This window comes from Pseudoliparis swirei, chromosome 13, assembly GCF_029220125.1.
Source record: "Pseudoliparis swirei isolate HS2019 ecotype Mariana Trench chromosome 13, NWPU_hadal_v1, whole genome shotgun sequence".
Taxonomy (NCBI): Eukaryota; Metazoa; Chordata; class Actinopteri; order Perciformes; family Liparidae; genus Pseudoliparis; species Pseudoliparis swirei.
This window is the reverse complement of record NC_079400.1, coordinates 11,943,043-11,958,632: the sequence shown is the minus strand read 5'-3', so window position 1 is coordinate 11,958,632 and position 15,590 is coordinate 11,943,043. Positions and strand designations below refer to the sequence as shown.

General features: G+C 47.9%; 1 protein-coding gene across 8 annotated transcripts in view; it reads right to left on the bottom strand.

Annotated features, from left to right (window-relative positions):
- Nucleotides 1–5,690: 5,690 nt before the first annotated feature.
- Nucleotides 5,691–15,590, bottom strand: part of spag9b (sperm associated antigen 9b) — a 31,306-nt gene continuing 21,406 nt past the window's right edge. For 5 of the 8 annotated variants that reach the window (XM_056429329.1, XM_056429331.1, XM_056429333.1 and 2 more), the window contains 17 exons: nucleotides 14,698–14,754; nucleotides 13,546–13,725; nucleotides 13,125–13,254; nucleotides 12,942–13,031; nucleotides 12,394–12,555; nucleotides 12,102–12,273; nucleotides 11,797–12,006; nucleotides 10,937–11,102; nucleotides 9,867–9,995; nucleotides 9,701–9,781; nucleotides 9,547–9,614; nucleotides 9,307–9,455; nucleotides 9,051–9,222; nucleotides 8,847–8,960; nucleotides 8,309–8,491; nucleotides 8,083–8,199; nucleotides 5,691–7,992 (listed from right to left, as the gene is read on the bottom strand). In XM_056429329.1, coding sequence (XP_056285304.1) covers nucleotides 7,874–7,992; nucleotides 8,083–8,199; nucleotides 8,309–8,491; nucleotides 8,847–8,960; nucleotides 9,051–9,222; nucleotides 9,307–9,455; nucleotides 9,547–9,614; nucleotides 9,701–9,781; nucleotides 9,867–9,995; nucleotides 10,937–11,102; nucleotides 11,797–12,006; nucleotides 12,102–12,273; nucleotides 12,394–12,555; nucleotides 12,942–13,031; nucleotides 13,125–13,254; nucleotides 13,546–13,725; nucleotides 14,698–14,754 — 2,299 coding nt within the window. In that variant the 3' untranslated portion in view covers nucleotides 5,691–7,873. Of the gene's footprint in view, nucleotides 7,993–8,082; nucleotides 8,200–8,308; nucleotides 8,505–8,846; nucleotides 8,961–9,050; nucleotides 9,223–9,306; nucleotides 9,456–9,546; nucleotides 9,615–9,700; nucleotides 9,782–9,866; nucleotides 9,996–10,936; nucleotides 11,103–11,796; nucleotides 12,007–12,101; nucleotides 12,274–12,393; nucleotides 12,556–12,941; nucleotides 13,032–13,124; nucleotides 13,255–13,545; nucleotides 13,726–14,696; nucleotides 14,755–15,590 lie in introns of those variants that run through there. The other 3 variants (XM_056429332.1, XM_056429330.1, XM_056429335.1) reach the window with 3 other exon arrangements.

Genomic DNA, 15,590 nt, shown 5'->3' with positions numbered 1-15,590 from the left:
TCCTCCTCTCCTCCAGTCCACCTCTCCAGTCCTCCTCTCCTCCAGTCCTCTCCTCCAGTCCTCCCCTCCAGTCCTCCTCTCCAGTCCTCCCCTCCAGTCCTCCTCTCCTCCAGTCCTCTCCTCCAGTCCTCCTCTCCTCCAGTCCTCCTCTCCTCCAGTCCTCCTCTCCAGTCCTCCTCTCCTCCAGTCCTCCTCTCCAGTCCTCCTCTCCAGTCCTCCTCTCCTCCAGTCCTCCTCTTGGAGAGCGACAGAAAGAGGGAAGGAACCGTTCTGTAAGTTATTAATAACCACAAGTTACATTGTGATAAAGATAATAGCCTCACTTTAAACGCTCCACATAAAAAGCTTAACGGTTCATTTATTCAAGCCACGCCCCCTGATAGCCCACCGGCATGTTTAAGAACCCCATGTGAATCATAATTATGAGGAAGTAAGACAAAATTATGACATAGTAGCTCATAATATATGACTTAAGAGATCTTAATTTGTTCCTCACAGTGGCTTTAATGGTTTTCCATACCGACTGCGAGGGCAACAGACATAGATATGTCCCATCTAGGGTACTGGTGAGAGATGTAGATACACCAGTGTGACAAAAAACAAGATGCTGAACCTGTCGTTCAATTAACTGTGTTCCAGGTAGAAGACAAAAAAAATACCAATAAATGTGGAATTATTACTGTTTTCATTGGATGTCTGCCAGGATAACGTTTTCAGTTTGTTTTTATTGTGTTTTCGTCGCACCATAGTGAAAACAAACCATGAAATTGAGTAAAAGTTTGATTAAGTGACGGCATCGCATGAAGAGAAAAGATCATTCCCAAAATGAATCTTCATCTTAAATTATTAAATTTAAACATATTGGCAAACACGCCAGTAAGCAGTACAATAATACGTAATACAATAATACGTAAGATAACCCAGAAGGATGGAAGCCTTCATCTGAGTGCATTGTTGTTCAGTCGCTACAGTAACAAGAGCAAATGTAATGTAATAATTTAAAACAGAGTATTTTAGTGTGTGTAGTCGGTAGAGATGAGTTAGCTCGCTGCTGTAAACGTACAAATGGAGTTTATTGAATGCGAGTCCACCAGTCCACTAGGGGGCACTGTGTGATTTAATTTCCAGAAATCACTGTAAGAGCAAATGGAACAAATAAATCAGAAATGAGCTCTTATGATGTAAACATTCATTAGATGACATCATGTAAACATGTGGACATTAATCACAACAGTTTCTCTTTCTTAAAGAACAGATATAGCTCAAATATAGCATTAGCATCTTATCACGATACATTTTACAAGTTAATGAAAAAATAAAGTAAATAAACATGAAGTCAGAGCCCAAATAAACACAAAGTATCTTGATCCAGTTCCAGTTCGGTGCTCAGCAGTAAGAAAAATACTTAAGAACACCTTTTCCTTCGGTACACCGTTAGCTAATGTACTTTTTGCGACGTCATGTTACGATATCTACATCTACTTCCTGTCTCTCCGGAAGAATGTCAAAATAAAAGGATCTAAAACATTAAAAGGCTCTTACAAAATAAAGGCTTGCGGGAAGTAGTCACCATATGAAGAGAACCTTCTCAGTCAGTTAACTGCACAGTGTATTTATAGATAATGACCTTCTAAATACATCAAATACTCAAAGTGAGATGTAACTCATTAGAGGTTCAGACATGTGGCTGTATTGACTCGTCGCTCTGTGTCACGTGTGATCTTCCTCCTGCTGGTCCTCCTTCGTCTCCTTTAACTCGTCCAATGCAGCATCACCTCGTTACCAGAGCTGCACGTCATCCAGACCAACATCCATTTATTGACAACTTATCAACATTTACTGCTCCAGACTTACACTCAGCAGCTGAAGGACCTTGGGAGATTAAACACAATATGCATTTGCCGATACAGGTTATTCATTCATTTTCTCAAACTTAAAGGACAACACCAGAACACATGGCCTCGTAGCCGTTGTACAACATTGTAGATACATTTATGTGCTTTAATATGGTTTCCTGCTCAGTTTAAGACAACACAATTGGTTTAACTCTATGATAAATATGAAGCTAGCTAGTGAGTTTTTCTAGTGAGAATGTGCGCGGATGTGTCGGCGCGTATCACAGCAGAGCGATGCGCGTTATGGGTGAATGACGTCACGTGCGACCTGGAGGTGTTAACCACTTGTGTGCCAAATTTTTTTTACATTTATTTTTTATTAACATTCGGGGCTAATTAAAAAACATCCGGGGCTTTAGCCTAGGGACGCCACTGGTTGTACCCATGTTGTACCCTGCATTCTGGCCTGGCAAAGGTCTTTTACGAGGCATCTTTGCTACCTTAAAGAATTAAAATGTTTTTAATAACTCTACACTCATTTACAAAAACATGCCTAATTCTATTGCACAAATGTCCTGTCTTTATGTTAAATTCTTTATAATACATCTTACTTGTTCAAAGAGCTGTTTGGAAAATTGTTGAGAGGGTCCTTTTCCTAGGCCTGTAAATAAAGTGATAAATGCTATGTGGGCGGCCTTAACAAACAATGCTCTGATGTTTTGAGCATGCAGGATACCAAGAGGTTAACAAGGTGCTCTCCTGCTGCTCCTTATGACAGCTGAGTTTACATCACCACACAAAATCACACGCACAAACAACGAATTATTTCAAGATTTAAAGTTTAAGAGAGTGAGAACTTAATTGAACCACATGTCATTAACAGGGCTCTTAAGTTTTGAAGACAGGCAAGAGTGACATATCTATCCGGGATGCTTTATTTTCATTGGTTGCTGGATGAAATCTTACCCAGATACAACAGATACGTTTTTCTCTGATTGGCTATTGTGTAGCCCATTTCTTCTTTTTGATTGGCTGATAAGTGGCTCCTCACAGCAGAACTCCAGGGGAGCGCTTGTTCCTCCATGGTGAGGGCAGCGCGGCCAGCTCATGTTTGCGCGCTGCGGCACATTAAAACATGAAATAGCCGAGAGTTTTTTCAGCGTGAGAAATACGATGTGTGGCGGGAGTGCGTGACGTAAGACCGAAATGCGTGACTGTCACGCTCAATGCGTGACACGAGAGCCCTGCATTAACACACCGTAGTCTCTGCTCGTTTTGTCTGTTTGAAAATCTTCTTCTGTTGCTAACTCCGGACTCTGGGGTAAATAGGATGTCTATGCAGCGAATAGGTTTATAGATGCGCTCCTTAGCGCCATCTATCGTCGCGGAGTTTGAAAAGAAACCAACGCGCCTCGGCCCAAAATCAGAATTTCTTTTGCCGTGAGAAATTGGTTGTGTGGCGTGAGAGCGTGTGAAAACATGCAAAAGCGTGTGTCACACGGCGAAACCGTGAGAGTTGGTAGCTCTGTGCTAATGTTCGGCTAATAAAGTCAAAGATAAAACTTTCTTTGCACACAACACTATTCCTTTCTTCTTCTTTTTTTAATGAAAGTAGGCATCGACTTGACATTTACACGTCTTTCAGACGGTTGACATTACATGTGCAGATTTTTGGATGATGCTCATTTTAGTTTTACATATTTTTGAGCAAGAAGTGTAAAAAAAGGTCCTTTCACATATTTGTAAATACGTTTAAAGACAAGTGTCAATATCAGCAAGAGAAGAAAATTCCATTTTAGACAGCAGCAGTCAGAGGAGGAGATTCCTGTTTTGTTTCTAAACTGCTGAAAGAAATATTGGTCACACTAGATATTTCAACATTAATTATCGTAGAATAATAAACAAAATGAGCACAACCTGCGAGAGTACTTGGTTATCCAAATTAACCAGTAGGAGCAATGACAACGAACAAATGGAAAGGATGGACGTTATAGATCTGAAATATGACCACAAAGCAGTTGATTATCTCCTTTGTCTCAGGCCCTGTGTGTACACATTCAGTGTGTGTGTGTGTGTGTGTGTGTGTGGTGTGTGTGACGGAGATGATTTTCAAAGGGATTCCTTCCATCATATAAAGAAGAAAACAACATGACAAAGAGGGAAGAGCAGAATGTGAAAAGAGAGTTGAGACGAAGACATAAATAGATGCTGTGTGTGTGTGTGTGGACTCCAGCTGTGTGTTCATCCTGCACCAGGGCAGACTGTGTGCAGCTGAGATGACGGCGCAGACGACGAGCTGCGTCAGCACACGCGCTCAAGAGAAGCTCGAGCGTTACCCACAATGCAACGCTGAACGGATGCACCGCAGCAGATCTGTCTGGAGGAGAAGGGTGAACTTCCTGCCCCGCAGTTTCTTCTACTGTAATGCGTTTTTGCAAAAAATGTGTCTGTGTGTGTGTGTGTGGGGGGGGGGGAGACGGCAGCAAAGTCGGCGTCCACTTAATCGCAGCCGCGTGACCTTTTGTCAGACCTCCAGGTCACAGCACCGGACCGCCCCTCCACGTTACTGGACACCGCTGCAGTGGGGATAGGAGGAGAGTTCACCGGAGCATCCTGGGCAGCAGTTACCACGACGGGAACAAGAGGTTGAGGTTCCCCCCCCAGCCACCATCTGGCTCTCTTTCATAACCGAGGAGCGGCTGCACCATGGTGGAAGACAACATTTTGAGACCTTTAATTCACACCCTGGTGTGTATCGTTTTAATGGATGCAAGTTATTAAGTTATTATTACGTCACGCCTCTCAGCTCTAGTCCTGCATTCTCTAAAGTTTTTGGCAGCCGAGTCTCAGAAGGGCAGGCGCTTGGATTATGGAGAATTTGGAAAAAGAGCCAATTAGGAACCCGTTTGCAGTTCAACCAGGAGGGTAATGTTTATAGTTAATAGATTATATGAAATGATAAAGTCTCAGAGTCTTTGGCGCGTGGACTCAACGGGGGGGATTTGTAATTGAGGGCCACGATCAGCATCGATAGACCCCCCCCCCAGCTGGTCTAAACAGATGATGTCATGATTGACAGCTGAACCACGACATCAGGTAAACGATGAGTGAGCATGTATGAGGAACAAACGGCTTCATTTACACTCTCGCTTAACTGGTTTGACAGTGTGTAGCTCCCTAAACATGAAAACTGGGGGTTCAGTGTCTTGCTCAAGGACACTTTGACATGGCACTATGGGGAGAGCGGGGATGTTTATTGTTGACGTAACCTGCTGCTCCAGGTGATCCCCGGCGGCCAGGTGTCCTCCTCAGCTTGAGGGATTAAAGCCTCCATCTAAGCACCGGTTCAGCCTCCTTCAGGGCCTCGAATAGAACCGCGGCTCGACCAATCGCAGGCCGGGGAGGGGCGCTCGTGTCCTTCCAGTCTAATCGTCTGTTGAAGGGCAGCTCAAGCACGCCACCTAGTGCTGGTAAAGGTGAGGAGGTTCTCTGAGGGGGCGTGGCCAGGAAGGAGGGAAGAATAAAAGGCAGGCGTGAAGTTCTCACCCTCTGTTGGATTTTAATACTTCTGGTTTAATTTATTTGAAGTGATGATGTGGGATGCATCCATGTGGGCCGTGTGACCCTCTTTAGTTGAATAGATTACTGGGTGTTTCCTTCTTGAAGACATTTGAAACTAAATGCTGCGTATTAGGAGGCTGAGCCACGGATACAAGTTTAATTTACTTTAATGCGTTACTTAGAAAGGTGATGCAACTCATTTATGGGACTGATAACCCTGGTTTGGTTTCTCTGGACGTCTGTAGAGCTCCAGCCTGAGTATCGCTGACTAATGAAACGTCACAGCAGACCAAGCTTTGCCACAAAAGTTGCTTTATTGTGACCATTAGAAATACGTAAGGCCGGCGATGCCGAAGAAGTACAACGTGATGTGTGTGTGTGTGTGTGTGTGGACCTCAAACACACACATGCAGAGGGGCTGAGGAGGAGAGAGAGGCAGGTCTGTGGACGGCGGCTGCTTTAAATACACAAAAACATCCTGAAGCAAAACCACAAACAGTGCATAGCCGAGTGAGACACCCCACGAGAGAAATACATACGATTCAAAACAATAAACCCAAGCCATCATGACCCATATATATATATACACATATATATATATGTATATATATTAATTTTCAATGTACAAAGATTCATGCTGAATTGCAAAGGCTCAATCATTGTAAATAAATACTGAAATGGCTAAAATGCAATCACATATTTCACACACCAGTCTAACAGACGAACATAAAACAATTGAAAAGTTCATAAAAATAGAATTAAAACATGGGTTTTCCATCAGGATGAACTTATAAACTTATAAAACAGGAAAACTTCAGATTAACATGAAGGGGCGACGCCGCCAAACCAAAAAGTTCAAAGTTACAATCTGACTAAATGTCGAGATAAGGATCAATAGGGTGTGTGTGTGTGTGTGTGTGTGTGTGTGTGTGTGTGGGGGGGGCTTGTCCTCTCCTCTCGTAACGGGTCCAGCTCTTCTCTCACGATCCCTGCAAGTGCGTCAATTCCAAAATATGAAAGTCTAAAAATATATCTCATCTATATTTCGGGATACAAAAGCGTTTCATCCGCCCGGAGACAGAACCACGAGCACGCTGCTCCATACGGGGCGGGGCGCTGGTTATCGTTGCAGCACGTGGGAAAACCAGCCGCCTTTACTTCTTCACACTTTGGTCGCGCAGCGACATTCTTTCAAGGAACAATAAATACTTCAGTCACGGAGGACTTCGTCTTCTCCGGCCCTGATACTTGTGATCAAAGCGTCTCCGAGCTGAGCGACCTCGTGACCTCTTGGATTAAATACAAGTCCGTATTTAAATCGGCATTGCGGCCAAAACTAACGTCAAGGAAGGCGGCGTTACAGCGCGGCATGCTGGGAGATGCAGCGGAGTGACTGCGGCTCCAGTTGAACCTCTAATGTTTTGTCACTACATTCCAGTCACAGAGTCTCAGAAGGATAATTACAGCTGAGTGATGAGGTCACCGTCTCGGGTTAGCGTGTTAGCCAACGTGCTAAGCGCAAAGTGTTGAGCTGAGGCCGACGGGAATTATACTCGTGCAGCTATTTGGTCGTAAACAAAAGTATTTGACACACGTAACAATGTTGACCCGATGATGAGAAGTCAAAGAGGGTGAAAAAGGTGCGACGAAACGAGACCGGCGGCATTTTGATTGCCTCTAAATGGCTCTCAACATGGCGCCGTGCTGCTAGCGTGTGCTTTCGGTTCTGGGACCGTCATCGTACGAAGAGTTAGTGGGCTGCCGGGTTTTAAAACCAGAACACGTTTCAGAATACTGGATGATTTGCTCTGTGACTGGAATGCAAACAGTGAAGCGCGCATGAGAGGCACGAGCAGCTTGAATATTGAGCTGGAGGCGGAGCCAACTCCTGCTGAACACACGCGCCAACCGGATGACGCTGATGAAGCCGATGAAGCATTTGACTTGAAGTCCCGACCAGGAGACGACCGGCAATCTATTCACTTTGTCTTGCATACAATCAAAAGCCAAGTCATCAAAAGGATGAGAGAACCCCCAAAAAACCAACAGGAGACACGATTCATCCAGAAGTCCACGTGATCGTCTCCTCAGAGGCAACAGGAGCTCACATCTGATTATTCTGCTTGAGTTAGGGGATGAAAACTCATTAAATCTGCTGAATATATAACAACGGGTTCTGTTTCCAAGAACAGCTTTACCTCAAATAATATTATACCTCATATATCTATCTATATATATTTAAAAAGGAAAGAATAAACGAAAACCCAAACCAATAAAACAAATGGCGTGCAGTTTGAGTGCGTCTGCTCCACCACGAGGACGCGGTGGCAGCAGTTTGTGCTCATTTCACTCGTATTGTTCAGGATGACGAGAGAGAAAAAAAGTGCTGATTCAAGTCTCATCTGCAGAGCGCCGTCGTCACGGGAACCGCCGGTTTGAGAAGGCAAATCGGGCCTCGAGGTCCCGAAGTCCAGAGTTCAGTCCTCGCTGCCGAGGACCTGCCAGACGATGAGGTGGCTGCGCTCGGCTTTACCCGGCGAGGGCTGCAGCTTCACGGGCGGCTGCTCGCCCTCCTCCGCCTCGCCGTCCTCGTCGCCTAAAAAAAAAAAAACATGCAGAGAGGCGTCACGCGTGTGTTACGCACGCCAGCGGTAAACCACGAGGGCGGCGCCGTCCGCCGACTCACCCATCCTGAAGTCGATGTAGCCCTCGCCGCCGCTCATCACCAGCACGGACTTGGCTCCGTCCGGCGCCTTGTCGCCCGGCGCCTCGCCCCCGCAGGACGCGGGTGGAACTGCGTGACCTGAGAGCACAGAGTCGCAAACGAGTCAGGATTGTGTGTTTTTTAAAATCCGGGTCAGAACATCTTCTCCGTACGCTGGCTGTGTCGTGACTGAGAGTCGCCGGTTTACCTGGCACGGCGGTGAAGAACTTGACGGCGTCCCTGTGACCGTGGAAGCAGAGCTGGGCGTGAGCCATGGAGCAGTACGGCACGAACGTCCCGGCCGTCACTTTGTCGCTGCGGTCGTCGCCGTAGACGCGCACCACGCCTCCTGGAAGGTCGCTCGCCGCCGCCTTGGTGACCTTGTTCGCCGCTAGAGAGAGAGACTGAAACGCTCAGTCTGTGAAATCCTCCTCCAGGAAAATGCTCAACGAGCTCTTTCTCTGTACTCTTGAATATCTGAGAAGCCTCTGATCACAACTACAGGTTGAAGGGATAGTTGTACGAGGCCATTATCGACACAGTCAGCGTTTTACTGACTATCAGTACGTTCTGAAGGGGAAGTGAAGCCGCTACGCTCCATTAAGAAGCCACAAGACGCCACCGGCTACAAGTCGCTTTACCTCATAGAACTCGATATTCATACTGTATGAAGTGTGAACAATGTGGAGTGATAGTGGAAATGAGGGCACACACACACACACACAGCAGCAAGGAAAACAACTCACTCTCCGTTAAAGGGATGGAGAGGATGACTCCGTTTCCGGTGCCGATCCACAGGCGGTTACTCGACACCATGAGCGCTGTGATCCTCACAAATGAGAAGCCGAGTTTCCCCGTACCTGCGTGGGGAAAAACAACAACACAAAAAACTAAATCACAGCCGATCCACCGAAGCCAGTCGTGGCCTGACGAGCGTCTGGTGAACGCACCGAGCATCTTGCTGACGTAGGGCTCGATGTCCACGTCCTGGAGGTGCTGGAAGGTGTGAGCGTGGAACAGCCGGAGAGTGGAGTCCAGCCGGATGGACACCCAGATGCCGTCGCCGTCCCAGGCCAGCTGACGCACCTGGCTGTCCTTACGAGGGTGGGCGTCAAACGACTTCTGCAAAGGGGAACAAGATGCACGCGGACTGTCACGCTGAATAATATCATATTTAATACAAAATAACTGGCAGATGTTTCAAACCTCTATCTTCATGGCTTTGGGCTGCACCACGTGGATCTTGTTCCGGTAGCCGCACCACACCTTGTCGTGCACTATCGTCATGCAGCGGACGGCGTGGTGGGGCCGGCCCAGGTCCAAGAGGTGGTAGTTGGTCAGATCCCACTGGCCGTCTGCCACGAGCCGAAGGAGGACACACAGTTATACTCCCAGACGCATCAGGGGGAGGCGACTTGTTTTTAAAGAGGACTCGTGATGCCTCACCCACTCCTCGGTGGAAAATGGCCAAAGTGCCGTCGGCGAGACCCACCAGGACGCGACCTTTCACGTGCCTGACGGAGAGAAACAGAAGCTCCAAAAACCAACGAAAAAGAAGACGAGCAACGAGAGGAAGGAGGACGCGGCCCGTCGTACTCACACGATGCCGAGCACCGAGTCCTTCAGCTTTATGGAATGCAGACACTTCTTCCACTGGGCCACGGAGGAGTGGACGTACACGCTGGAATCGGGAAGAAAATCGATTCAGTTTCTTTCCGCTCGAGAGCGGCCAGCCGGGCCGGTGCCGCCCGGCGCGCGTCGCTCACCATCCGTTCTGCGCCCCGAGCCACATGGTGGGCAGCACGCTGCTCATCTTCTGAGCCTCCTCCCGCATCAGGTCCTGCTGCTCCGCGTCGGGGTCGGAGCTCACGCCGTCTTTCAACAGGTCGCTCTCCCTGACGGACGCCACGCAGCACTGGCGTTATTAGCATTAGTAGCATTATTAGGAGCATGTAATCTGCTGAGCGACCAGATCAGATGTGCACAGATGTGGAAGCGCAGAGTGATTATTCTGGCGAGGACTCGTCTCATCTGAATGGTTTCCTCGTCTGTTTATGACCAAACTAATTGTCAAAACCTTTTGTTCCCCTGTCGCTACGTCACAGGAAAGAAAATTATTCAGATCCCTTTTGACAGAATATAATGTCATAACTTCCCTCCCAGATAATAAATGAACAAGTGATAAAAATTCAGTTTGAACTATTTGAACAACGCTGCAATCCAACAGGAGAACTAGTTCACTAGGAGACCCCCACCCCCCCTCTAATTTTGTTTATGTAATTATGTGTGCATGTTTCCACGTCTCAATTCGCACTATATTTAAATGTACCTTAAGTTGCTGTTATCGTGGTTGTATGTTCACTGTATTTGAAATCTTTGTATATAGTGACAGTTACACAACCTCCAAACGACTGAAGGTAAAGCTCTGTGCACCCCAACTTCATGGAGGTGGTGTTATTCTTCATTCCTGTGTTTGCAAAATCAATAAAAAAAGATTAAAAATAAACCCAAATAATAATTTCTTTTTTAAATTACAAAATAAAATGTAAAAAGTCTGTTTGATCCACAGTGGACACACTGGATGCTTGTTGGTGTTTCTCACCATCTCTGCCCGTTAACGTGTCACAGATGTGTTGCACGCGGCAGAGGCATTTACACTCACGAGCTTTAACGCTCTGCAATAACAATTTGCCGCCACATCCACATGGACACGTTCACCGAACAGCGATGGGGTTTCCAGTGTGATTTGCCGTTGTTGCTCAGTGGGGTTTTTGTTTGCGTCTGTACCGATGAAATGGTCCGTTTCAGCGGTACCATCGGGCCTCGCGGGTGTTACCTCTGAGAGTAGTTGGCCGGAGCCTCTGCCGTCGGCTGGGCCCTCAGCGGGTCGGTGAACACGTGTTCGGTGTAGACGCCCCTCAGGCTCTCTCGCTGGTCAGCGGGCCCCGCGCTGGCCTCCGTCGCCTCCGTCGCCTCCGTGGCTTCCTCCGCTGGTCGGGATGCTGTGGAGAGGATCGTCTGAGTGAACTGGGAGGACTAGTAACATTCATGGTGTCATTTTAGCCTCATTATCATATAGCCTGTATTGATGTATAACCTCCCTCTCTGAACTGCAGATTGTGGAGCACGTTGCCTTCTTTTTAAGCTCTATAGAGCCGACGCACATCATCTTAGTTTGCCTCGTACATTTGACCACATGATTAAAGGAATTTCTCGCCCTGGCCTTTATCAAGCCTATCAGAAGGGGGGAAGCATGGCTCCAAACCGCCTAAAATCCTCAGATGTTTGCACTTCTGGTGCGACTCATAGGCCGAGAAGTTGCAGCAGCTTTCTGAGGAGAGATCCGGACGTGTGGCCACGCGCTCTGAGGGAGACCGCGGCTACGGCGTGGGAATGTTAGTGATGTGCAGGTGGAACCGTAGCTCCTCCCATCAGTGTGTGAATGAGTGAATGATGTCATGTAGTGTTGAAGAGCTTTGAGTCGTCTCAATCTCAGTGAAAAGCAGCGTGGACTGGCGTCGTTCACAGTCGGCAGTTTTTGCATTGTGCCGCTTCTCAGATAATTCATTAATTAATTAGCATCTTGTGAGAACCGAGACGCAGCCACGCACGTTGTGGGGTTGTTACTGAATACATTTAAAGTTAACGATGTCGTGTTGAAGTGATATCGTTTGTGCGACAGTAAGCGTCCCTGACCACGTTCTCCGTCTTCTCCCAGACCGACTGCCGTCTGAGGAACGGCCGCCGCTCCCTCGGCGTCGCAGCCCACGACGGTGATGCCCCCGAGCACGCCGCCGCCGCACACCACGATGCTCTCGGCCGACGGCGAGCTGCCGTCCTCGGCCGGTCCCGCCTCGGCGCTCGGAGCCACTTCCTCGCCGGCCGGGTAGTCCGTCTCTCTCGCGCCTGAAGAAGAACACGCGCGTAGAAACCGTGAGTAAGACCACGCGGTGCGCTCCCTCCTCGTGGTGGTCAGGAACAAACGGCTCGCTCTCTCTCGCCTGGAACACTGGCGATGCAGAGGACGTGGGAGTCGCACACAAAGAAGCCCTCCAGGATGTTTCCGGCCTGGTTGGCGTCGACGACCACGGCCTTGGTGGTGGACTCGGTGCTGGTGCAGATCCAGACCAGCGACGACATCTCGTCGTGCTGCCGCAGCTCCTTCTGCTGCTCCTGAAACGACGAAGCGCAGAAGCCTGGATGTGGATCGTCAGGCATTTCACCAGCGGGTTATCTTTACCAGGTAACAGGCTGTGTGTGTGTGTGTGTGTGTGTGTGTGTGTGTGTGTGTACCTTGAGGTCTTGATCCAGTTTGTCCAGGCTGCTCTGAGATCCTGTTTTCTTCTTGGGGCTCTCTGGTCCCGGCACGTCGTTGTAGAACACGCTGGCCCCGACGATGGAGCCTCCGTCTCTGGTCTTCCCTCCGGAGAGGTTCACGCCGGCAGCGCACCACAGCTGGAGCACACGCACGGTTACAGTCGGGTACAATGAGACGTTGCTGCCGACTTCTTTGAATCGATGTGTGTGACGCTTTGAGCCCCACAAGTCGAGTGCCATCTCGCTGCGTTGTACTGTAAAGATGGCCGACATCTCCCAACATATACACCAAGACCACCAGGACTGAGAAAACAGCCCTACAGGTAACTGGATTTGATTTTGCCTATTTTTATGTTGTTATTCTAGCGGGTAGATTCTCAGTTTCAGGTGATTATACAGTAAAATAAAACAACGTTTATATCGTATGCATAGATCCCCCGAATGCTCCACCCTGAGGACAAAAGCTGACGAGACATTTTGATTCCCAGTTATTAATTATGCACCAACAAGCCGGAGGGGAATACCTTCATGGAAGCATCTTTCTCATCCAGAGGCCTGAGGAAGATGGGAACAGGCAGGTTCTTCACCTTACTCTCCGTCTGACCTCCGTTGGACTGGAGGAGCACAAACAAGAACAGGCGGGCTGTAGTCGTGGTCACCGGAGACCAGAAGGCTTCTGCCGCCGTGTTTTGGGCTCATCTCCTTACTTTGTATTTCTTGGGCAGACTCCAGCCGTACGCCTGCACCCTGCCGTCCTCCTTCTGGACGTGGGCCTTGACCTGCTGGTACTGGGCCCGCTTCTGCTCCCGCCTGGACACCACGTTGTCGGCGGCCACTCTGTGGGGCGGACACCGAAGGCTCAGGAACAAAAGACATCAGACGCCTCGACATCCCTTTTAAGAAGGCCATGCGCAAGATGCCCCCCCCCCACACACACACATACACACTCCTCAAAGTGTTTTGGATCGTTGCACCAGAAGTGATCAACGGTGCCTCGTCATACACGGGTAACGGGATCACACGTTTTCATTTAAAAAAGGGATGATTCAGCGGTTTCTATGGATGAGTACCTCATACGCTTCCTCAACACCCAAACCGCCCGGTCCGTTTCCCCCCCGACTGACTTACTCCTCATTGAGGAAATCGAAGGCTTTGCTCTTGTCGCTTGGCAGCTGCTGCAGCGTGCCGCTCCTCTTCTTCACGGACGGCTGGAGGTGAGCGGTGGGCACGTTGTACTTGACGTTCACCGGCGCCTCCAACGACGGCTTCTTGGGCGCCGCGCCCGACGAGCTGAACAAACGGCTGAAACTGGATGTGTAAGGGTGGGGAAGTGGGAAGAGGGAGACAAAAGAAAAGCACACAGACAAACGTATAGAGGGGGGTGGACACAAGCAGCGGCGGCGGCAGTGACGCTCAACATTTAAGGGTCAAAACAACACAACACAGGTTCCCCTCGCCCGCACCCGCCATGCAGACGTGACGATGCACGACCCCGGTGACCTCCAACACAGCAAAGCACCAGAGCAACTGCCCTCCAGGTTAATGCACCAACGAGGACGTTAGTCAACGACACACAGGGGATAAACTGGACAATGACACCCCCCCCCCCAACTCCACAGCAACAGCACACGGCGTTCATTACACTCTAGTGCACATGTTATATTAAAATTAATACGTTTAAAGCAGATATATTTAGCTTATAACTTAGATGTCAGTCCCACCGCTCCCCCAACACACCTCCTGCACACAGACGCCACAACATCAGGAGGGATATAGAGGGACACAGAAAAGATGGGAGAGATGGTGGATAAATCAGATTATGCTCGTCTTGTAAACACAACGCTCCCAAAACCCCGTCGCCAAACACCCGAATAACGTCTAAACTCAAACTTCACGTAACTCAACGAGAGAGCCGGGGTCAGATCAGAGATGTTCTCAAAGGCTTCTGTCGTGCTCGTCGTTTCTTTAGAAAACGGTTACGTTTGAACCCAGGTGGGATTTTCCCCAACAAAGACAAACACGACAGTGAAGCATCTCAGATCTGAGATCAGAGCCGTCCCCCCGCTGGCTCTCCTCTGTTCAGAGTTTGTTTTCAAGATGAAAACAATCAAAAAAGACACCGTAATCATATCGAAGATTTACCTACATCCTGAGGAGAACAACCGCACACATGGGATACAAAGAAAAGAAGAAACAATATAAAACTCATAAACAGTCACACAGCGTGTCGCACTGCGGCCGGCATCTGGGAGATGAAGAGGTGAGAGGAGAGGAGCTTACAACTGCCACATGCTGGACTTCTTCTTCTCTGGAAGAGCCGGGTTCTCCTTCGACGCCCTGAGGGAGACACACGATTCACTTTGACTCAACTGAACGCTGGGAGGAGCTCCTCGGTGGTCATGAAGCCTCACAACACATTCTGACTGCTCGGTGGGCGAAGCGTTCAAGTAAAATCATAGCGAGTCATCAGAACCATCCAATTACAGTCGGACCGCCTCGTTTAGGCCTCGACTACCATGGGCTCAATACTACCGTAACTCATTTAGATGTCGTCCTAAAGTAACTAAGCAGATTTATTTTAAGTAGAATTTTTTAACTTTTACTCCATTGCATTTCAGAGGAAAATATTGTACTTTTTATTCGACTGTATTCATCTGAAAGCTTTAGTTACTGGTTGCTTTTTACAATAAAATAAATATGTGTATCTAATATGATGAAGTCTACCCAGTAGTTAGTATATATATATATATATATATACACACACACACAACATTGGCTCCAACATGACATTAAAATGCTCGTATTTGCATTTGTCACAGATAAAAACAGAATATAATATTCTCCAATAAAAGAAGACAAAAGGAGATATTCTGCATTGTGAGTACTTTTATTTGTGATACTTTGTTGATGCTAATACTTTAGCGACAATTTGAATTAAAGCGTTGTATTTGTAATAGAGTACTTTTAGACTACTGTATTTCTAGTAAAGGGATTAGACTTCTACCACCACCACTGTATACTTCCACTTATCATATGAGAATACCATTAATTGATGAATGTCCAGCATCCCACTCATTTTAATAAATGAGCTAAATTCATAATTATTTCTTTGGAGAACTTCTTACATTTACTTTTCTCTGTCGTTTCTACATCACCAGGTAAATTCAGAGATA